The sequence below is a fragment of the Somniosus microcephalus genome, chromosome 11, assembly GCF_052327205.1.
Source record: "Somniosus microcephalus isolate GS21.2 chromosome 11, FLI_Smic_1.0, whole genome shotgun sequence".
NCBI lineage: Eukaryota > Metazoa > Chordata > Chondrichthyes > Squaliformes > Somniosidae > Somniosus > Somniosus microcephalus.
Window position 1 is genome coordinate 123,591,765 of NC_140997.1, and position 22,383 is coordinate 123,614,147.

Genomic DNA, 22,383 nt, shown 5'->3' on the forward strand with positions numbered 1-22,383 from the left:
TATCTCCACTTGCACTGTGTCCTTTTACAGCCTTTTATTGGGGCTTACTGCTTTGTCTCTTTTTGTTTCAAAAACCTCACTGCCTGAGCCTGTCTCGGTGTTTTATCTCTTGCTGCACATAGCCAGAAAGGGAAGTCCTGCCAGACCTTTTGCCAAGCACCCGGGGCTAGTGACTCTCCGACACAATGGGTGTGAGGTGTTGATCGATTACCAAGACAGCTAACAAATTGTTCATTATTTACAGTCAATGAGGAAACAACATCAAAGCTAGCTCAATAGCATCTTAACTACCTATTGCCTACTGAGGGCACTTTACGGCCAACTAATTTGTAGACCAATCAAGAAGCCAGTTTGGTCCCACAAACAAATAAAATTGATGACTTGTTAATGTATTTTGATGGTGTTGGTTGAGGGGTGATGATTGGCCAGGACACTGGGAGAACTCTTCACTCACTTTTGAATAGTATTATGTGATACACCTGAACAGGCAGACAGGGTCTTGGTTTAGCATCTCAACCGAAAGACAGCACCTCCGGCAGTGCAGCACTCCCTCAGCAGTGCACTGGAGGATCAGCCCAGATTATGGGGTGTCTGGAGTCAGTGGTCAAAAGGAGATCTAATAGTCCAGTCAAGAAAATGGCACCAGCCCCAAGATGATGAATGGAGAACAAGACAGAGAACACAACTGAGTCTCACCTCTTCTTTTCCTTCTCTCTGAAGTCCAGGAACGAATTGATAACTCTACGCTGAAATGTTAAAAATGAAATTAAAGAATTAATGGTGACTGAATCTAAATCTCCTCACCATATCTCCAGCTCTTCACCATACCAAACCTTGGTCTCACCATATCTCCAGCTCCTCAGCATACCAAACCTTGGTCTCACCATATCTCCAGCTCCTCAGCATACCAAACCTTGGTCTCACCATATCTCCAGCTCTTCACCATAACAAACCTTGGTCTCACCATATCTCCAGCTCCTCAGCATACCAAACCTTGGTCTCACCATATCTCCAGCTCCTCAGCATACCAAACCTTGGTCTCACCATATCTCCAGCTCTTCACCATACCAAACCTTGGTCTCACCATATCTCCAGCTCCTCAGCATACCAAACCTTGGTCTCACCATATCTCCAGCTCCTCACTGTACTAATCCCTGGCCTCACCACATCATCCCCATCTTCACCATATCTCCAGCTCCTCAGCATACCAAACCTTGGTCTCACCATATCTCCAGCTCCTCAGCATACCAAACCTTGGTCTCACCATATCTCCAGCTCCTCAGCATACCAAACCTTGGTCTCACCATATCTCCAGCTCCTCAGCATACCAAACCTTGGTCTCACCATATCTCCAGCTCTTCACCATACCAAACCTTGGTCTCACCATATCTCCAGCTCCTCAGCATACCAAACCTTGGTCTCACCATATCTCCAGCTCCTCACTGTACTAATCCCTGGCCTCACCACATCATCCCCATCTTCACCATATCTCCAGCTCCTCAGCATACCAAACCTTGGTCTCACCATATCTCCAGCTCCTCAGCATACCAAACCTTGGTCTCACCATATCTCCAGCTCTTCACCATACCAAACCTTGGTCTCACCATATCTCCAGCTCTTCACCATACCAAACCTTGGTCTCACCATATCTCCAGCTCCTCACTGTACTAATCCCTGGCCTCACCACATCATCCCCATCTTCACCATATCTCCAGCTCCTCACCAGACCAAACCTTGGTCTCACCATATCTCCAGCTCCTCACCGTACTAATCCCTGGCCTCACCACATCATCCCCATTCCCACTGTACTAATCTCTGGCCTCACCCTATCATCACCATATCTCCAGCTCCTCACTGTACCAAACCTTGGTCTCACCATATCTCCAGCTCCTCACCGTACTAATCCCTGGACTCACCATATCATCCCCATTCTCACTGTACTAATCTCTGGCCTCACCCTATCATCCCTATCCATAACATATCTCCAGCTCCTCACTGTACCAAACCTTGGTCTCACCATATCATCCCTATCGTCACTATACCATCCCCCATCCTCACCGTACCATCCCTCTGTCCTCATTATATCCATAGATCCTCACCACACCATCCCCCAATCCCACCCTACTAACAACCTGCACTGCTGCACTGGCTCTAATGTAAGGACTATGCTATGGTGCATCACAGATGGGTGTAAGGAAAATGGACACCGAGATACGAATGGAGAGGTTACCAAAAGCTTCATCGAAAAGATGTTTTTTTTTTAAAGGAGAGGGAAATGGAGGAGTTTAGGGTGGGGGAAGGGGAGGGGATTGGGGAGGAGGGGGGAGGTTTAGGGAGCTGTCAATGAATCTCAACACTTACCAGCTTTTCTGCAGCGGTGTTCTCTATGAAGCGAGACCCATGTCCTGGGCTCCCAGGGCACCGCACCGTGACCCCTACACAGACACACACGGGTTAGCACAGGCTTGTGAACTGCATGCTCTCCCCTCTGCCCCATCCAGCTGCAATCCCATCCCTGAGGGTTCAATCTCTGCTACATTGTTTTTTGTTGAGGGACGTTAGTTCCGGGAAGTAGACCTCCTTCTATATCATGGTGTGGAGATGCCGGAGTTGGACTGGGGTGGACAAATGTAAGAAGTCACACAACACCAGGTTATAGTCCAACAGCTTTATTTGAAATCACAAGCTTTCGGAGCGCTGCTCCTTCTTCAGGTGAAGTGGAGAAATGCATAAAGACACAGCTTATATAGTCAGAGAATCATGTCAGATGTTTACAGGTAACCTTTCCAACTGCCATTTATCGCACCTCGGTAGAGAGATAATCACAGCAGTCAAAGGTGTGAATGGTGTCCAAACAGGTCAGTCAGGGAAACATTACATCAAAGAACAATGAGGTGGGGTCACAAGGGGTCAAATATTGCAGATGCTGGGGTCTGTATGAAAAACAAAAAAACAGACAAAAAACATTTTTTTTGGCTGGAAATCACAGCAGGTCCGGCCGCATCTGTGTAGAGAGAACAAGCCAATGTCGACTCGAGTCTGGATGACCCTGCGTCAGGTGGGGTTACATGTAGCGTGACATGAACCCAAGGGGCTAGATTTTCAGTATAGGCAGTTTTGGGGCGCTAACCTTAGCGCCCGCCCGAAGTTAGCGCCCGCCCCAAAGTAGCGCCCCGTTGCCGGGAATTCAGTGGCTTCGCCCTAAGAGGTTGGTGGAGCGCTAAAAGAGGCGTTCCACTACTCTCTTTAGGCGCTAAGCCGGCGGTCCAGAGGGATAGCGCCCAGGCGGGGCGCAGCACGGGTGCGGTCATTTTTGCACTGACAGCAGACCCCGTGGTGCCGACCAGCTCTTAAAGGGGGAAGGGACGAATTGGTCTGCTGCCACGCCCTGCACACTGCAGCCTTGCAAAGAGGCCTCAACACTACTGCTCAGCCCCAGGGAGTCATGGCAACGCCAGAGAAGGCCCGTCAGCGTGCCCTGCGCTTCTCAGAGGGTGATCTGGACATCATGGTCACAGCTCTGGAGGTGAGGCGCAAGATCTTGTTTCCAGACAGTGGGAGGAATCCAACCCACCACGACTACACCAAAGCCTGGAAGCAGATCGCCCAGAGGGTGACGTTCACCGGCGAGGCCCCCAGGACCCACACACAATGCCGTAAGAAATACAACGATCTGACCAGGATTGTGAGGGTGAGTAGCCTTTCCAGTCTCCTCCTCATTCTTGCATGTACACCTGACATGATGGGCAAAGGGACCTGAAAGTCCTTTTGGCCAGCCCTCAGCCAGCAGCATTGGGACAGTCATGAGCATCAAATGGCCATTCGGCACTCTACACTTTGGCCAAGCTATTCCACCATGGGAGGCAGTGGACAGTACATCAGGGCTTCACTCTGTCCAAGCTATTCCACCATGGGAGGCAGTGCACACTACATCAGGGCTTCACTGCGCACTTACAGCCCGTCCTTTCTCTTGCAGGCTAAAGTAGCGTTTAATCGCCAGGCCCGTGCCAGGGGTGGCCGCGCCAAGCTGCAGAAGCTCACTCGGCTGGAGGAGCGCGTGTGTGTGCTCATGGGAGCACGTGTGATTGTCCCCACAGCGTGCGGTGTATCCGACCCTCCACTGCCCGGCAATGGTAAGGACCTCGCCTTTTGGCCCTCTCGCGTCGCACTGGCCCATCCGAGCTACCTCCTTTGCCACTGTCCCACCAATGCGCTGAATCCCACCAGTCCTAACTCCCTCGCTGACGCCGTCTCCTCACTCTGAAGCTACTCTTGTGCATTCCTGCTTTCAGCTGGTGACGACCAGGACCCTGAGGCTGCCAGTGACAGCACCTCCAACCAGGAGGAGGAGGAGGAGCAAGCCGGACCTTCGGGGGAACAGTCACGTCCCGCAGGAGAGGAGGAAATGCTCGACACCTCCTCACTGGACGAGTGCCTGGAGGAACTGTCGCAGGGCAATGCAGCTTCTGGGACCAGTGGCGTCCAGCCACCCAGCAGCCGTGCGCGTGGCCCGCGGCCTTCCCCCCAAAGGGGGGAAGGATCAGAGGGGAGTGCTGCTGCTCGGCACACTCGCCGTCACCAACGCGGCAAGGGTCCCCTAGTTCGGCCCCCTCCTCCCCAGCGGGAGAGTCGCGACTCCAGTCCGGACACCTTCAGTTCGGAGGAGGTGCGGAAGCTCGATCAGATGGCCGACGACTCGGACCGGCACCACACGGAGCTCATGAGCGTGGTGGGGCGCATGCCTGAGGCCATCGAGTCGCTGGCGACCAGTGTGCGCGAGTTCGGGGCAGCAACTGCCGCGACTGGCCGCATGCTAACTGATGCCGTCAAGACCCTGGCGGATGTGATGCGCGCGCACACCAGGACCACAGGGCCACTCACTGCTGCCACACGCGCTGTCTCAGGCAGGCATCGCCAGGGCAGGCGCCGCGCTGGACCATCCCAGCAAGCCGGCCGTCGGCTGATTGCTGCGGATCCTGCAGTGCGGGCCCGGCCGAGTGCCACCGCGCCACAGCACCAGCCAGCGCATCCCAGACGCCTGCTGGCCCACATTGCGCCATCCGTCGCCGCCATTCCCCCTCTGGGCCGTCAAGGGCAAGCGGCTGCAGCTGATGGTGGCCAGGCTCAGGTGCGCCACTCAGGAGACGGCCCCTCGAGGCCCAAACGCCGTGTAGGCCGCCCCCCAGCGGCATCTGGCGGAAGGGCATCTGAGCCTCAGGCGCCTTCCCCCAGCCTCGCAGCAGCCACTGGGCAGAGCTTGCGAAGGAGCAGCAGGCAGGGCAGGGGAGGCAAAATGCTGGCCAAGGTCTCGCCCTCGCGGGCCACTCAGTAGAGGGTGTGGCCAGCTTTCCTTTAATATGGCGGTGGCCATCTTTATTTTGCCCATGGTTGTGCTTTTGGAGGGCTTTTTTTTTGCGTTAGGCCGACGTTGAGGCCCGGTTTCAATAAAGGTGGAGTGGCTCCTCCCCAGTTTGTGGGAGTGAGTCGTTTGTTGGGCTTTTTGTGGGGCCCGTTTATTGTTTTTGGGGATTCATGTGGGAAGGGCTTTTCATTTTTGTTTAATAAAAAATTATCTTTATTCATGCAGTCTCCATGGTTGTTCTTCTTAGTGTTTGTTGGCTTCGCCGGCTGAGGGCTTGCGGAGCGGCTGCATTCATCTTCCCTCATGGCCCCTGGCCATTCCCTGACAGGGGGCTTAGAAGTACCGTGTAATAAGGTGGCGTCGTGCGGCCCTTGGCCCTGGTCGCTCCCTCCTGGGAACGTACTCCTGCTCCTCCTCCTCCTCCTCCTCCTCCTCCTCATGCTCCTCCTGCTCCTCCTCCTGAGGTGCTGGTCCAACGTCAGGTGGCAGTGCCTGAGTCCTGCGGATAGCCAGGTTGTGTAGCATGCAGCAAACCACCACAAATTGGGAGACCCGGTCCGGCGAATACTGGAGAGCTCCTCCGGAGCGATCAAGGCAGCGGAACCGCTGCTTGAGGACCCCAATAGTTAGCTCGATGATGTTGCGGGTGGTTTGATGGCTCTCGTTGTAGGCCTCTTCAGCAGCGGTCCTGGGCGCGCGGAGCGGGGTCATGAGCCAGGTGCACAAAGGATAGCCTTTGTCCCCGAGTAGCCATCCTCTTGGGGGAGGCTGTGCCTGGAACATGTCATGCACAGTCCTCTGCCGCAGGATAAAGGCATCGTGGCTGCTGCCTGGGAAGCTGGCATTGACTGCCATGATGCGCTGCTTGTGGTCACAGACCAGCTGCACATTCAGAGAATGGTAGCCCTTCCTGTTGCGATACTGCTCGCCATGCTCCAGAGGGGCCCGCAAAGCCACATGCGTACAGTCAATGGCGCCCTGCACCAAGGGGAATTCCCCGAGTCTGGAAAATCCCAATGCGCGCTGATGCTGGCTCTCCAGGGCCATGGGGAAGGAGATGAATTGGCTTCTCCTTCTGAACAGTGCTTCGGTCACCTGGCGGATGCAGCGATGCGCGCCGTACTGGGAGATGTTTGCTATGTCCCCAGCAGCGTATTGGAAGGAGCCGGTGGCATAGAAGTTCAATGCCACTGTCACCTTCACTTCCACCGACAGAGACGTCCTGCACCTGAGCTTTGGCCGCAGATCTCGGCGAAGCAGGTGGCAGATCTCTGCAATCACCCCCTTCCGGAATCGGAGCCTTTTAACACATCGCGCGGCACTCATGTTTAGGTAGGAGCGCTGCTGGCGGTATAGCCTGACTGGGTAAGGCCTACGTGGCCGACGCCTGTAGCCCCCTCTGCCTCTAGCCAGGGCTGCCCCTCTCACAATGCGTCTGCGAGCCCTACGGACATGGAGCTGCAGCTCCGCGTTGGCACCCCATGCAACCCCCATCAAATCCTGGCAAACACTCTAATTTCCAAATGGCCACTTGCAGCGCTGTTGCCTGAGTCCAAAAATACCTGGCTCTTGCTGCTTGAAACCAGTTAGCTATCCTCCTTGTTGTGTCTCCAGAAATGCGTTGCACAAGACTGTTTTCTGAAATAATGGATGGCCTTTATACTGGAGAGGACGTTCCCTTTAATTAGCGCCCCCCGGGGCCCGCGCTGGTTGTGTTGCGTTCCTTTTTCCAAACGCTCCGGCCGCCCGCCGCACAATGGGGCGGTCCGACTGAAGTTTGCAATCGGGGCGGCCAAAGGGCGTTGCACGAGGATGTGACGTCATTTTCTGCGCGCGCATCCGGGCGGGCGCTAAACTTTGCGCCGGCGCTAACGGGCAACTTAATTTGGGGCGGGGCGCAAACTGCGCTGCGCCCGGGCGCTACACGCATAGCGCCCGGAAATCACTTCTCTTAAGGCGCTAACTGCTGGCGCAAGCAACTGAAAATCTAGCCCAAGATCTCTGTTGAGGCCGTCCTCATGGGTGCGGAACTTGGCTATCAGTTTCTGCTCGACGATTTTGCGTTGTCGTGTGTCTCGAAGGCCGCCTTGGAGAATGCTTACCCGAAGATCGGAGGCTGAATGTCCTTGACTGCTGAAGTGTTCCCCGACTGGATAACATCAACAAGTTCCATCCCACCATCAAACTCACCATGAACTACTCCTCAGAATCGGTCTCATTCCTGGACACACGAATCTCCATCAAAGACGGACACCTCAGCACTTCACTCTACCGCAAGCCCACGGACAGCCTCACGATGCTTCACTTCTCCAGCTTCCACCCTAACCACGTTAAAGAAGCCATCCCCTATGGACAAGCCCTGCGAATACACAGGATCTGCTCAGACGAGGAGGAACGCGATGGACACCTACAGACACTGAAAGACGCCCTTGTAAGAACGGGATATGACGCTCGACTCGTCGATCGACAGTTCCAACGGGCCACAGCGAAAAATCGCATAGACCTCCTCAGAAGACAAACACGGGATACAACCAACAGAGTACCCTTCATCGTCCAGTACTTCCCCGGAGCGGAGAAACTACGCCATGTTCTTCGCAGCCTTCAACATGTCATCGATGACGACGAACACCTCGCTAAGGCCATCCCCACGCCTCCACTACTCGCTTTCAAACAGCCGCCTAACCTCAAACAGACCATCGTTCGCAGCAAATTACCCAGCTTTCAGGAGAACAGCGACCACGACACCACACAACCCTGCCACAGCAACCTCTGCAAGACATGCCAGATCATCAACACAGATACCATCATCACACGTGAGGACACCACCCACCAGGTACATGGTACATACTCATGTGACTCGGCCAACGTTGTCTACCTCATACGTTGCAGGAAAGGATGCCCCGGAGCATGGTACATCGGCGAGACCATGCAGACACTGCGACAACGGATGAACGGACACCGTGCAACAATCACCAGGCAGGAGTGTTCCCTCCCAGTCGGGGAACACTTCAGCAGTCAAGGACATTCAGCCTCCGATCTTCGGGTAAGCATTCTCCAAGGCGGCCTTCGAGACACACAACAACGCAAAATCGTCGAGCAGAAACTGATAGCCAAGTTCCGCACCCATGAGGACGGCCTCAACAGAGATCTTGGGTTCATGTCACGCTACACATAACCCCACCTGACGCAGGGTCATCCAGACTCGAGTCGACATTGGCTTGTTCTCTCTACACAGATGCGGCCAGACCTGCTGTGATTTCCAGCCAAAAAAAATGTTTTTTGTCTGTTTTTTTGTTTTTCATACAGACCCCAGCATCTGCAATATTTGACCCCTTGTGACCCCACCTCATTGTTCTTTGATGTAATGTTTCCCTGACTGACCTGTTTGGACACCATTCACACCTTTGACTGCTGTGATTATCTCTCTGCCGAGGTGTGATAAATGGCAGTTGGAAAGGTTACCTGTAAACATCTGACATGATTCTCTGACTATATAAGCTGTGTCTTTATGCATTTCTCCACTTCACCTGAAGAAGGAGCAGCGCTCCGAAAGCTTGTGATTTCAAATAAAGCTGTTGGACTATAACCTGGTGTTGTGTGACTTCTTCTATATCAGGCACCCAGTGGCAGCATCACTCCCAGGGCAGCATCACTCCCAGTGGCAGCATCACTCCCAGGGCAGCATCACTCCCAGGGCAGGTACAGCACGGGGTTAGATACAGAGTAAAGCTCCCTCTACACTGTCCCCATCAAACACTCCCAGGGCAGGGACAGCACTGGTTAGATACAGAGTAAAGCTCCCGTTACCCTGGCCCATCAAACACTCCCAGGGCAGGTACAGCATGGGTTAGATACAGAGTAAAGCTCCCTCTACACTCCCCATCAAAAACTCCCAGGGCAGGGACAGCACTGGTTAGATACAGAGTAAAGCTCCCGTTACCCTGGCCCATCAAACACTCCCAGGGCAGGGACAGCACTGGTTAGATACAGAGTAAAGCTCCCATTACCCTGGCCCAACCATGTGCATCACCCGCAACCTCTTAACAGTGCTCCCCTACTACTGTTAAGACATTTTCCAATTGCTAATTAGTGGCAGTTTCTAACGAAAGTCCATTCCTACTTGGAATGGGAGTGAGACCACCCAAATCTGGTTCACATGGCCCACTTATATCCAGCAGAAAGAGGAGATTTGCATCCCATCAACCAAGGTTACATCTGAGCCCAGGTTGCAGAACGGAAAGGTGAGTTGGTAACATACTACACCATTCAACACTCCACAAGACAAGCTGATTGATATAAAATGTTGCCCGGTTTGGAACTGACCCGTGCTGCACTGTAGTGTCAGGGTTTAAATATGAAACCATCCCAATGCACCATATTGCATGTGTTGCCGTGCCTCCTGTACACCTTACCATGAGTGTTCCCACTTTGGTGAGTATCTCCTGTACCCACACTTGGCAAACAGAAAGTTCTAGAGGAATCATAGAATTTTAAGCACAGGAGGCCATTCAGCCCAATGCCCCTGTGCCCTCTCGTTGAAAGAGCTCTCCACAGTCCCATTCCCCTGCCCTTTCCCCGTACCCTTTTAAATTCACATTTTCCAAATAGTTATCCACTTCCCTTATAAAAACTGTTATGGATTTTGCCCCCATCACTGTTTCTGGTCAGGCATTCCATGTCTTAACAATACTCGATGTAAACATTCTCCTTACCTCTCCCTTCGCTCCTTCTATGACGATCTTAGTTTTATGTCATCCAGTTACTGACTCACCGGCCAATGGAAATAGATTTTCACAATTTACTTCGCCAAGCCCATTTAGGATTTTGAATGCTGCTATCAAATATCCCCTCTGTCCTCATGAAAAACGCCCCATTTTCTCTTGTCTCTCCTCATAACTAAAGCCTCTCACCCCAGTGAACCTTTCTACACCTTGTCCATAGCCTTGACGTCGTTTTGAAATTAGGGCACCCGAAACCGGGCATAATATTCAATCCGAGGCCTAAGCAAGTACCTCCAGCCTAGCTGCAGTCACCCACAGGGGATCTGCCAAGGATCTCGGGCCGGGGAATGGTAGTAGGGGCCTCCACACCAGGAGGGGGTTGTGATTGCCCCAGCCACTCAACTATAGCCCCGTCAATAAACCCAAAGGCGCCCAACAAAAGTGGCATTTGGACTTGAGAAGAAGAAACCCCAGTGCCCAATGCCATCTGACAGCCACCATACCAGGCACTGTTCATCTGCTAGAGCCGAGGAATAAAAAGGTACTTACACCACACGCTCCTCTCACCATAGAATACCGTGAAGGCATCGCCAGGGTTGGCCAGACCTGCAGGCACGATGGGGAAGGTCAGGAATCAGTAACGGTGCTCAGAGGTAGGACAGCTGCACAATTAAAGCTAGCCCAGATGTTTCAGAAAAGAGCATGGACAGATGAGCTAGTGGCTCACTGGATAAATGCACTGCCCGCTGAGTCTTACAAGGGACAGCAAGATCCCAGGTTCGATCTCCAGTTTGCGCTGGGGATTAGGGAGGGGTTGGGGGGAATATCACACGAGGGTTATGCCCGATAGCTGCCCAGTGACCCTTGTTGCAAGTGTGCGCTAGTGGATGCCGCACAAGAACAGGAATCAGGTTCGGTCCTGACACTCCCCGTGATTGAAAGGCCCGTTGCACTCACACGTGGAGAATGGTGACTTGGGCCCAGAGTGACCGGGTGCCCCTGGGACCATATTCCCGGAGGAAAGTGAACAAGCTCTGGGTCAGATTTGTGTGTTTTTAAATGATAATTTGTAGGACTCGAGGTCGGTCAGACGGTGTACCCCAGACACTCGAGGTCGGTTAGACGGTGTACCCCAGACACTCGAAGTTGGTCAGACGGTGTACCCCAGACACTCGAGGTCGGTCAGACGATGTACCCCAGACACTCGAGGTCGGTCAGACGGTGTACCCCAGACACTCCAGGCCGGTCAGACGGTGTACCCCAGACATTTGAGGTCGGTCAGACGGTGTACCCCAGACACTCCAGGCCGGTCAGACGGTGTACCCCAGACACTCGAGGTCGGTCAGACGGTGTACCCCAGACACTCGAGGTCGGTCAGACGGTGTACTCCAGACACACGAAGTCAGTCAGATGGTGTTCCCCAGACGCTCGCGTTCTGTCAGACAGTGTACCCAAGATGCTCGAGGTCCGTCAGACGGTGTACACTAGACGCTTGAGGTCGGTCAGACGGTGTACCCCAGACGCTCAAGGTCGGTCAGATGGTGTACCCCGGGGCAGGGGGAGGTGAGGGTGGGGTGGGGAAAGAGGTTGGAGTGGGGGGGAGAGGGAGGGGAGGGGAGGAAAATGGAGGGGGGTTAAAAAAAAGGAGGGGGAGGCAGAGGGGGAGAGAGAGGGAGAGGGAGAAAGACAGGGAGAGGGAGAAAGAGAGGGAGGGGGAAGAGAGGGACAGGGAACGGGGAGAAAGAGAGGGAGTGGGGGGAAAGAAAGGGAGGGGGAAGAAGGAGAGGGAGAGGAGGAGAGGGAGAGGGGGAGAGGGAGGGAGAGGAGAGGGAGAGGGAGAGGGGAGGGAGGAGGAGGGGGAAAGAGAGGGAGAGGGAGGGGGGAAGAGAGGGAGGGGAAGAGAGGGAGGGGGAAGAGAGGGAGGGGGGAAAGCGAGGGAGGGGGAATGCGAGGGAGGGGGAATGCGAGGGAGGGGGAAGAGAGGGAGGGGGAAGAGAGGGAGGGGGAAGAGAGGGAGGGGGAAGAGAGGGAGGGGGAAGAGAGGGAGGGGGGAAAAGAGGGAGGGGGAAGAGAGGGAGGGGGAAGAGAGGGAGGGGGAAGCGAGGGAGGGGGAAAGCGAGGGAGGGGGGAAAGCGAGGGAGGGGGAAAGCGAGGGAGGGGAAAGCGAGGGAGGGGGAAAGCGAGGGAGGGGGAAAGCGAGGGAGGGGGAAAGCGAGGAGGGGGAAAGCGAGGGAGGGAGAAAGCGAGGGAGGGGAAGCGAGGGGGGGAAAGCGAGAGAGGGGGAAAGCGAGGGAGGGGGAAAGCGAGGGAGGGGGAAAGCGAGGGAGGGGGAAGAGAGGGAGGGGGAAGAGAGGGAGGGGGAAGAGAGGGAGGGGGAAGAGAGGGAGGGGGGAAGAGAGGGAGGGGGAAGAGAGGGAGGGGGGAAGAGAGGGAGGGGAAGAGAGGGAGGGGGAAGAGAGGGAGGGGGAAGAGAGGGAGGGGGAAGAGGGAAGGGGGAAGAGGGAGGGGGGAAGCGAGGGAGGGGGAAAGCGAGGGAGGGGGGAAAGCGAGGAGAGGGGGAAAGCGAGGAGGGGGAAAGCGAGGGAGGGGGAAAGAGAGGGGAAAGTGAGGGAGGGGGGAGGGAGGGGAGGGGGAAGGGAGGGAGGGGGAAGGGGGGGAGGGAGGGGGAAGGGGGGGAGGGGGAAGGGCGAAGGGGGGGAGGGCGAAGGGGGGAGGGCGAAGGGGGGGAGGGCGAAGGGGGGGAGGGCGAAGGGGGGGGAGGGCGAAGGGGGGGAGGGCGAAGGGGGGAGGGCGAGGGGGGGAGGGCGAAGGGGGGAGGGCGAAGGGGGGAGGTCGAAGGGGGGAGGGCGAAGGGGGGAGGGCGAAGGGGGGAGGGCGAAGGAGGGAGGGCGAAGGGGGAGGGCGAAGGGGGGAGGGCGAAGGGGGGAAGGCGAAGGGGGGGAAGGCGAAGGGGGGGAGTGGGAAAGAGAGAGATAGCGCGTGAGAGGAAAGAGGGGGAGGAGTGAGAGGGAGTGGAGAGAGAGGGAGTGGAGGGAGGGGAGTGGAGGGAGGGGGAGTGGAGGGAGGGGGAGTGGAGGGAGGGGAGAGTGGAGGGAGGGGAGAGTGGAGGGAGGGGAGAGTGGGCGGAGGGGAGAGTGGGCGGAGGGGAGAGTGGGCGGAGGGGAGAGTGGGCGGAGCGGAGAGTGGGTGGAGGGGAGAGGGGGAGGGGGAGAGGGAGCGGGGAAGGGGGAGAGGGAGCGGGGGAGAGGGAGCGAGGGAGGGGGATGGGGAGCGGGCGCGGGGGAGGGAGTGCGGGGAGGCTGAGCGGGCGCGGGGGAGGGGGAGCGTGGAAGGGGGGGCGGGGCAGGGGGAGCGGGGGCGGGGGAGCGGGGGAGGGGGAGTGGGGCGGGGAGGGGGAGCGGGGGCGGGGAGGGAGCGCGGGGGAGGGGGAGCGGGCGAGGGGGAGCGGGGGAGGTGGAGCGGGGGAGGGGGAGCGGGGGAGGGGGAGCGGGAGAGGTGGAGCGGGAGCGGGGGAGGGGGAGCGGGGGAGGGGGAGCGGGAGCGGGAGAGCGGGAGCGGGGGAGAGGGAGCGGGGGAGGGGGAGCGGGGGAGAGGGAGCGGGGGAGAGGGAGCGGGGGTGGGGGAGCGGGGGAGGGGGAGCGGGAGAGGGGGAGCGAGTGGGGAAGCGGGAGAGGGGGAGCGAGGGAGGGGGAGAGGGAGCGGGAGAGGGGGAGGTGGAGCGGGGGAGGGGGAGAGAGGGAGGGGGAGCGGGGGAGCGGGGGGAGGGGGAGCGGGAGAGAGGGAGCGGGGGAGGGGGAGCGAGAGAGGGGGAGCGAGAGAGGGGGAGCGGGGGAGGGGGAGCGAGAGAGGGGGAGCGAGAGAGGGGGGAGCGAGAGAGGGGGTGGGGGAGGGGAGGTCTTACCTTCATCGAGCCCAAAACCAATGTTCAGCGCCCTGAATTCCTCACATTCAACAAACTTCGCCATCCCATTCTGACCCCCGATCTCCTCATCTACATCGGAGAGAATACTCTTCAGACACAGCAATGGGAATTTGTCCAGTTTGTATTCGGAAAGACAGCCGCCCACCTCCCTCGCCCACATCCCGTCACCAGCTCGCCCACGTCCCGCCCCCACCTCGCTCACATCCCACACCCACAGCCCCCACCCACCTCCCCCCTCGTTCCGCTCATGTCCTCTCCACCCATCTCCCCCTCGTCCTGCCCCCACCATGTCCTGCTGGAAATCTGCTGAAACTTGACTTCCATCACCTGGATTCCTCTGCCAACAGGACTGCGCTGCTCTACTGCCGACACCGTTTGACTCCGCTGCTGTGTCTCTGCTCTGCTATTCGGTCGCTTCAAGTTTTAAGCAGCTGAATTCTTTTCTCAAATTGGTTTGCAATCTCCTGGACTTCTCTGGACATCCAGACTGCTTTTCTGCTTTGAACAACACTGGATTACGCCACTACGCATCTGCACTGGGCTACACTGTAAAACTTACGGGCTGTCTCTAACTCTGCTGCTAAATGATTTTTTTAAAATAACTTTTAAACTGCGGCTGTCTCTCTGCTGAACTGGTTCTACTGGTTTTTCAGCTTTGCTGGTTGCTGGCTTGTGATTTTTACATTTTCTCCGTGGCTTTGATCTACGGTGACCTCCAACTTGATTCAATTTCGCCATCATCTTTCTGCACCGCTACCGACTCTCATTCCTGTGGCATCAACCTCCAACCTTGAACACTCTATCCTTCAAATAGCTTCTGGACTTCACTCACCTGCTACCCGTCTCTGAATTTAGACATCGGTCCATCGATGCTCCGTGCCGGCTCCATTCTGCTTACGTCGGCTTTGTCCCTCCATGGGACCTCTGACTTTGACCCTGTCTCCTTACTATTGTTTCCAACCTATTCCCAGCTACCAGGAAATATGTTTCCCGTTAATTACTACATAACCAGGCCTATGTAACCTGAGCTTTTCCCTGTGTCCATTCACGTGCTCACTTTGGCTGCCGCTCCAGACCCGAGCCGTTCATTTCTTTTTCCCCTTTTTTCTCTCTATCCTTCCCTGACTGCTCTCTCCTGTCACCATGACTCCTTTCACCTCTCCTCTCTGATACGCTGCCCTCCCAAATCCCGACCCCAATCCTTCATTACTCTTTGACCTTCCTACTCTCCTGCCACTGTTCCAGGCTTGACTCCCTCTTAGATAAGCCCGCAGCTTCCCTCGGTGCCTCTCTTGGCATCCTACGAACGGCCCTTTGAGGCACTCATCACTGCAGCAACCCCAACTGTCGCATCCTACTCACTCGCCGACCTTCCCACCCAGTGCGCCCATTGAGGGCTAACCTTACCAATCTCCACCCCTTCCGACTCACCCCTCCTAGCGCTGACCCTGTGGACGCTGGCTGTGGGTCAGTCATCACCCTCCAGAATATCCGTTCACTTGTGAACAAGGCCCTTGCCATCCATGCGCTTATCGTGGATGATTGCATCAACATCATGGCCCTGACGGAAACTTGGCTGGGGGTGATGTAAGGAGACGTGGCAGGATTGTATGAAATAATATATATTTTTTAATCACATGACTACGAGGCTGGCGAAAACCCTGAAGCTATGCAAATAGTCTGGCCTTTTTGAACTTTGTGGACACAGCAAACAAGGCAGTTAATCAAGGAACCAGAACACAATGTGAGGTGACCCAAGGGTTTGCTAACCAAATCATCTCTGAGCAGATCAGTGAGTGCTCGTGCACACAGAGACCCTATAAAAAGTAATGAATTCTGAACTCTGGACACAGACGGGAAACACAGCCAAGAGGAAGCCGGGGACTGCAGCCAAGAGGAAGACAGGATCCTACCGGGTGAATTGGACCCATTGACCTACAAACAACTCAGATTGATCAACTGAGGGTGATTGTATGTATTGGCCAAACGCGTGTAAAGGCACTGATATTGCGTGTAAGTGCATAGATATTGCAAAATAATCCATAGTTAAGTGCACAGTTATTGCAAATATTATTGATCGAATTCAATAAAAGTACCGTTTGATCGGATCTTGTTTGACCTTGTAGTACTTCAATAAGTCTCGGGGTTTGACCACAAAAATGAAGTCTTACAGTGATGATACCTTACCCTTAAATGAAGCTTCCCCGCCTGGCTATACCTTCTACCACTTGCCCCACCCAGACCGCTGTGGTGGCGGTGTGGCTCTCATCACCAAATCATACCTTGATCTGTCCCCCTACTCCTCTGGCACTTTCTCTTCCTTTGAGCATCTCACCTTGTTCCACCCCTCTCACCTCTCATTCTCTACCACCCACCCAAGTACCATAAAAATATTATTACCGAGGTATCTTCACTGCTTTCCTCCCTCAGCCTCTGCACTGAGCGACTTCTCATCCTCGGTGATTTCAACCTCTAACTCAATTCATCATGCTCTCTCTCCTCTGAGTTCACTACCCTCCTATCCTCCCTTAATCTCTCCCTCCATGTGAACTCCCCAACCCATATTCACGGCCACCCCCTCGACCTTGCAATCTCTCGTGCTCTCGCTACTGTACTTCCATCGTGTCAATCACAGATAAGGCCATCTCTGACCACTTCTTCGTATCGCTCTCTGATGCACTATCAACAACACCAAAGACTACGAGTTGAACTTATACGAAGTAGGCTTTTATTGACTAAGAACTGGAGCATGCCTCTGCTAGTGGATCCATCCTAAGAGCTCCCGGGGGAAGGGTGGTGAGTCACCTTTATACCCGGGCTTAGGGGTGGAGCCAGGGGCGGAGACATGCCCGGACCTGTACAGAGTTAACAGTGGTTTACCACATTCACCCCTCGTTTAAAAAAGAGTCCGGCGGGGTGAAGTGTTTCAAAAGTTCGTATATGAAAGTCTCTCCGGGGGTCTTGTCTGCCGTAATGATCTTTGTGGTGCCGGTTGCGGCGGTTCTTTGCCCGCGGCCACTTCTCGCGTGGGACGGAGCACTGGCGTGTCGTCCTCTCGGGGTAGGGATGGCACGGCATGTCGTCAGTTCGTGGTAGACACCCCGCTGGTGCATCGTGGGTAGTGGTGGTGGGTGGAGGTAGTGGATGGTGATTGATGGTGTTTCGGGTGGTACCTGGGGGTGCGAGGTCTCGAATTGAGACTGTGTCCTCCCGCCCGTCAGGCTACGCCACGTAGGCGTACTGTGGGTTGGCGTGGAGGAGGTGAACCTTTTTGACCAGGGGGTCCGTCTTATGGCTCCTCACGTGTTTCCTGAGCAGGACGGGTCCCGGAGACGTCCCCGAGGTGGATTTCCTGGGGAAGACGAACATCTTCTCGTGAGGGGTGGCGTTTGTGGCAGTACAGAGCAGTGATTGTATGGAGTGGAGCGCATCGGGGAGGACATCTTGCCAGCGGGAGATTGGGAGGCCCTTGGATTTTAGGGCGAGCATGGCGGTCTTCCACACCGTTGCGTTCTCCCTCTCTACCTGTCCGTTACCCCGGGGGTTGTAGCTGGTAGTCCTGCTCGTGGCTATGCCCTTCTCGAGCAGGTACTGGCGCAGCTCGTCGCTCATGAACGACGAGCCCCTGTCGCTGTGGATGTAATTGGGGAAGCCAAATATGGCGAACAGGTCGTTGAGGCACCTGATGGCTGTGGCGCTGGTCATGTCCGGGCAGGGGATGGCGAAGGGGAAACGGGAGTACTCGTCAATAATATTGAGGAAGTACGTGTTGCGGTCAGAGGAGGGAAGGGGCCCCTTGAAATCGACGCTGAGACGTTCGAAGGGGCGGGTGGCTTTAATCAGGTGTGCCCTGTCTGGCCTATAAAAATGCGGTTTGCATTCGGCGCAGACCTGGCAGTTCCTGGTCATGGTCCTGACCTCCTCGATGGAGTAAGGCAGGTTGCGAGCTTTAATAAAATGGAAGAACCTGGTGACCCCCGGGTGGCAGAGATCATTGTGGAGGGTCCGTAGCCTATCGACTTGTGCGTTGGCACATGTCCCACGGGATAGGGCGTCTGGGGGCTCATTAAGTTTCCCGGGCCGGTATAAGATATCGTAGTTGTAGGTGGATAACTCGATCCTCCACCGCAATATCTTATCATTTTTGATTTTCCCCCTTTGTCTGTTGTTAAACATAAATGCTACTGACCGTTGGTCAGTGAGCAGGGTGAAACGTTCACCGGCCAGGTAATGCCTCCAGTGCCGTACAGCCTCCACTATCGCCTGGGCCTCCTTCTCGACTGAGGAGTGTCGAATTTCGGGGCCCTGGAGGGTCCGTGAAAAGAAGGCCACGGGTCTCCCCACCTGGTTAAGGGTTGCGGCTAGGGCGAAGTCGGATGCATCGCTCTCCACTTGGAAAGGGATGGACTCATCCACTGCGTGCATTGTGGCCTTCGCAATGTCCTCTTTTATGAGGGTGAAGGCCGCACGGGCCTCTGCCATCAGGGGGAAGGAGGTTGACTTGATGAGGGGCCGGGCTTTGTCCGCATAGTTGGGCACCCACTGGGCGTAGTAAGAGAAGAACCCTAGGCATCTCTTCAGGGCTTTTAGGCAGTGGGGGAGGGGTAGTTCCAGGAGGGGGCGCATTCGGTCGGGGTCGATGACTCCGTTTTCCACCACGCAGCCAAGAATAGCGAGGCACGTGGTGCGGAACATACATTTTTCTCTGTTGTATGTCAGATTCAGCCGTTGGGCCGTAGGGAGGAATTTTTCTAGGTTGGCGTCGTGGTCATGCCGGTCATGGCCGCAGACCGTGACGTTGTCTAGATAGGGGAAGGTGGCCTGCAGCGCGTTCTGGTCAACCATCCGGTCCATCTCCCTTTGGAAGACCGAGACCCCGTTGGTGACGCCGAAGGGGACTCGGAGGAAGTGGTAGAGGTGACCGTCGGCCTCGAAGGCCGTGTACTGGCGGTCCTCAGGCCTGATGGGGAGCTGGTGGTATGCCGACTTCAGATCAATCGTCGAGAATACCCGGTATTGTGCTATCTGGTTGACCATGTCAGATATGCGGGGAAGTGGGTATGCATCTAATTGCGTGTATCGATTGATCGTCTGGCTGTAATCAATAACCAGGCGCTGTTTTTCGCCGGTCTTCACTACCACCACTTGGGCTCGCCATGGGCTGGTGCTGCCCTCGATAATCCCTTCCCTCAGGAGTCTTTCTACTTCTGATTTAATAAAGCTCCTATCCCCGGCACTGTACCGCCTGCTTTTAGTAGCAATTGGCTTGCAGTCTTTGGCGAGGTTAGCGAACAACGGGGGGGGGGGGGGGGGGGGGGTGGTTTGACCTTCAGGGTGGACAGGCTGCATACTTTGCGCGGCGCCGTGTTTAAATTCTGCCGGCTGCAGACTGTAAGTGGGGGCAGGGGCCCGCCATATGCCATCGTGACGCTCTCCAGATGGCACTGGAAGTCTAATCCTAGCAGTACGGGAGCGCAGAGCTGTGGCAGGACGAGGAATTTAAAATCTCTGTACTCCACGCCGTTCACTGTCAGAGTCGCTACACAGTAGCCGCCGACGTCCGCCGTATGGGACTTTGAGGCCATAAAGACCTGGTGGCGTGTGGGCATAACCGATAGGGAGTAGCGTCGCACCGTGTCGGGGTGGATGAAGCTCTCCGTGCTTCCGCAGTCGAAAAGGCAATTTGTGGCATGGCCATTTACCTTTACGTTCATCATGGACCTGGCTAGTTGATGGGGCCTAGATTGGTCCAGGGTGATAGAGGCCATCGTCGAGGTCGGTGGGTCGCTGTAGTATTCGCCCGCGCCGGGGGCCTGGTCTCGAAATGGTGTCCAAGATGGCGGCTCCCCCGCGGCTGGTGGTGCCCAAAATGGCGGCCTGCACGGCTCACACGTGGTTGGTGGGGTCCAAAATGGCGGCCTGCACGGTTCACACGCGGCGCTGCTGGAATTGGGGGTCGATTTCGCCCTGCACACTCTCGCGTAGTGGCCTTTCTTGCCGCATTTGGAGCAGGTCGCGTCCTTTGCTGGGCATTGCTGTCTGGGGTGCTTGGCCTGGCTGCAGAAGTAGCATTTCTGGCCTCTGGTCATTGCAGCTGTAGTTGGGCTGCTGGCGGCTTGTGGCCTTACCGGGTCCCAAGATGGCTGCTCCCGTGACATCCACATGGCCATCCGGTCAGGGGGGTAGGCGTCCATGTTCTGGAGGGCCACGTCTAACGAGTTAGCGAGGGCCACCGTCTTCTGCAGGTCGAGCCCCCTCTGTTCCAGCAGCCTCTGCCGAGTATAGTTGGACCTGATGCCGGCTACGTAGGCATCTCGGATCAGGTCTTCCGTGCATTCCTTGGCCGTCACCGCTTTGCAATTACAGGCCCGGCCGAGGGCTCTCAGTGCCAGTAAATATTCGGCGCCCGATTCCCCGGGGCGCTGTTTTCGGGTAGCCAGGAGGTGTCTGGCGTAGACCTCGTTAACAGGCCTCACGTATTGTTCCTTTAGCGTCGCGATGGCGGCCGCATAAGTTGTGGCGTCTCAGATGATCGAGTAGACTCGGTGGCTCACCCGTGAGTTCAAGACAAGCCGTTTCGCGTCATCTGTAGTGACGGTAGTGCTGGAGGCCTCCAGGAAGGCTTCGAAACAGCTCAGCCAGTGTTCAAAGTTATTGGCTGCATCTGCTGCTTGAGGATCCAGGTCTAAACGTTCCAGCTTCAAGATTTGCTCCATGTCGAAAATTTAGTCAATAAAATTGATGCACTATCAACAACACCAAAGACTACGAGTTGAACTTATACGAAGTAGGCTTTTATTGACTAAGAACTGGAGCATGCCTCTGCTAGTGGATCCATCCTAAGAGCTCCCGGGGGAAGGGTGGTGAGTCACCTTTATACCCGGGCTTAGGGGTGGAGCCAGGGGCGGAGACATGCCCGGACCTGTACAGAGTTAACAGTGGTTTACCACACTCTCCACCCACATCCCCCTTCTCTACACCCGCCCCCCATCACCCCCCATCAACCCTACTGCCTTCTGTGTCTGCCCCTGGAAAAAGCTCTCTCCCAACTCTCTTACAACTGCACTTACAAAATCCCAACTGTCCAGCCTTTGGCCCGCTATTCACCACAACATTTCTGCAGCTATCAATCTGCTCAAACACACCCTCACCACCACCTTGCCCTAGTCCCTATTAAAACAATTGCTCTTTCTCATCCTGGCCGCTCTCCCTGGTACGGCCCTCATCTTCACTCCCTTAAATCCAAGGGACGCAGACTTGAACAGATATGGCGGACAACTGGTTTAGCCATTCACTGCCAGATCTGGCTGGACCACATAAAGCATTATTGGGTCCTGCACTCGTCTGCCAAGATTGTTCACTATTCCAGAATCATTCTGAAATGCAAAGATAAACCCCCAGCTTCTATTCTCCATTGCTAACCGTCTTGTTATACCCCTCTCTCCTCCACCCTCACCTCCAACAAGTGTGAGGAGCTCATGGACTTCTTTGTCTCGAAGACTGAGACCATCCGTCCAGCTGCTTCTGCCACTCCCTTCCCCTAGCCCACCGGGCCAAACTTCCTTTAAGGTTTCCCCCTGCCCTAGCCCTGAACTCACATCTTTCTCCAGTTTTTCTCCGATCTCCCCTCCTGACCCCTCCACGCTCATCTTGTCCATGAGACCCACTTCTTACTCCCTCGACCCTATTCCCACCAAACTGCTGACCACCCAACTTCCTTTTCTGGCTCCCATGTTAGCTGATATTTGTTAACAGTTCTCTCTCCTCAGGTACTGTCGCCATCTCCCTCAAATCTGCCGTCATCACCTCGCTCCTCAAAAAAACCAACCCTTGACCCCTCCGTCCTTGCAAACTACCACCCCATCGCCAACCTCCCTTTCCTCTCCAAAGTCCTTGAACGTGTTGTCGCCTCCCAAATCCGTGCCCATTTTTCCTGCAACTCCATGTTTGAATCCCTCCAATCAGGTTTCCGCCCCTGCCACAGTACCGAAACGGCTCGCAACAAAGTCATAAATGATATCCTTTGTGACTGTGACAAAGGTAAACTATCCCTCCTCATCCTTCTTGACTTGTCTGCAGCCTTTGACACTGTTGACCACTTCATCCTTCTCCAACGCCTCTCCACCATCATCCAGCTGGGTGGGACTGCACTTGCCTGGTTCCATTCTTATCTATCTAATCGTAGCCAGAGAATCTCCTGCAATGGCTTCTCTTCCCGCTCCCACATCGTTACCTCTGGTGTCCCCCAAGGATCTATCCTTGGCCCCCTCCTATTTCGCATCTACATGCTGCCCTTTGGCGACATCATCCGAAAACACAGCATCAGTTTCCACATGTACACTGACGACACCCAGCTCTACCTCACCACCTTCTCTTGA

General features: G+C 55.6%; 1 protein-coding gene across 1 annotated transcript in view; it reads right to left on the reverse strand.

Moving 5' to 3' along the window:
- Window positions 1–653: 653 nt before the first annotated feature.
- Window positions 654–22,383, reverse strand: part of LOC147110849 (aminoacylase-1-like) — a 48,012-nt gene continuing 26,282 nt past the window's right edge. The window contains exons 7-10 of the mRNA XM_086001214.1: window positions 13,985–14,074; window positions 10,633–10,689; window positions 2,362–2,435; window positions 654–746 (exon numbers count right to left, since the gene is read on the reverse strand). Of these exons, the coding sequence (XP_085857340.1) occupies window positions 693–746; window positions 2,362–2,435; window positions 10,633–10,689; window positions 13,985–14,074 (275 nt within the window). The 3' untranslated portion in view covers window positions 654–692. The remainder of the gene's footprint in view (window positions 747–2,361; window positions 2,436–10,632; window positions 10,690–13,984; window positions 14,075–22,383) is intronic.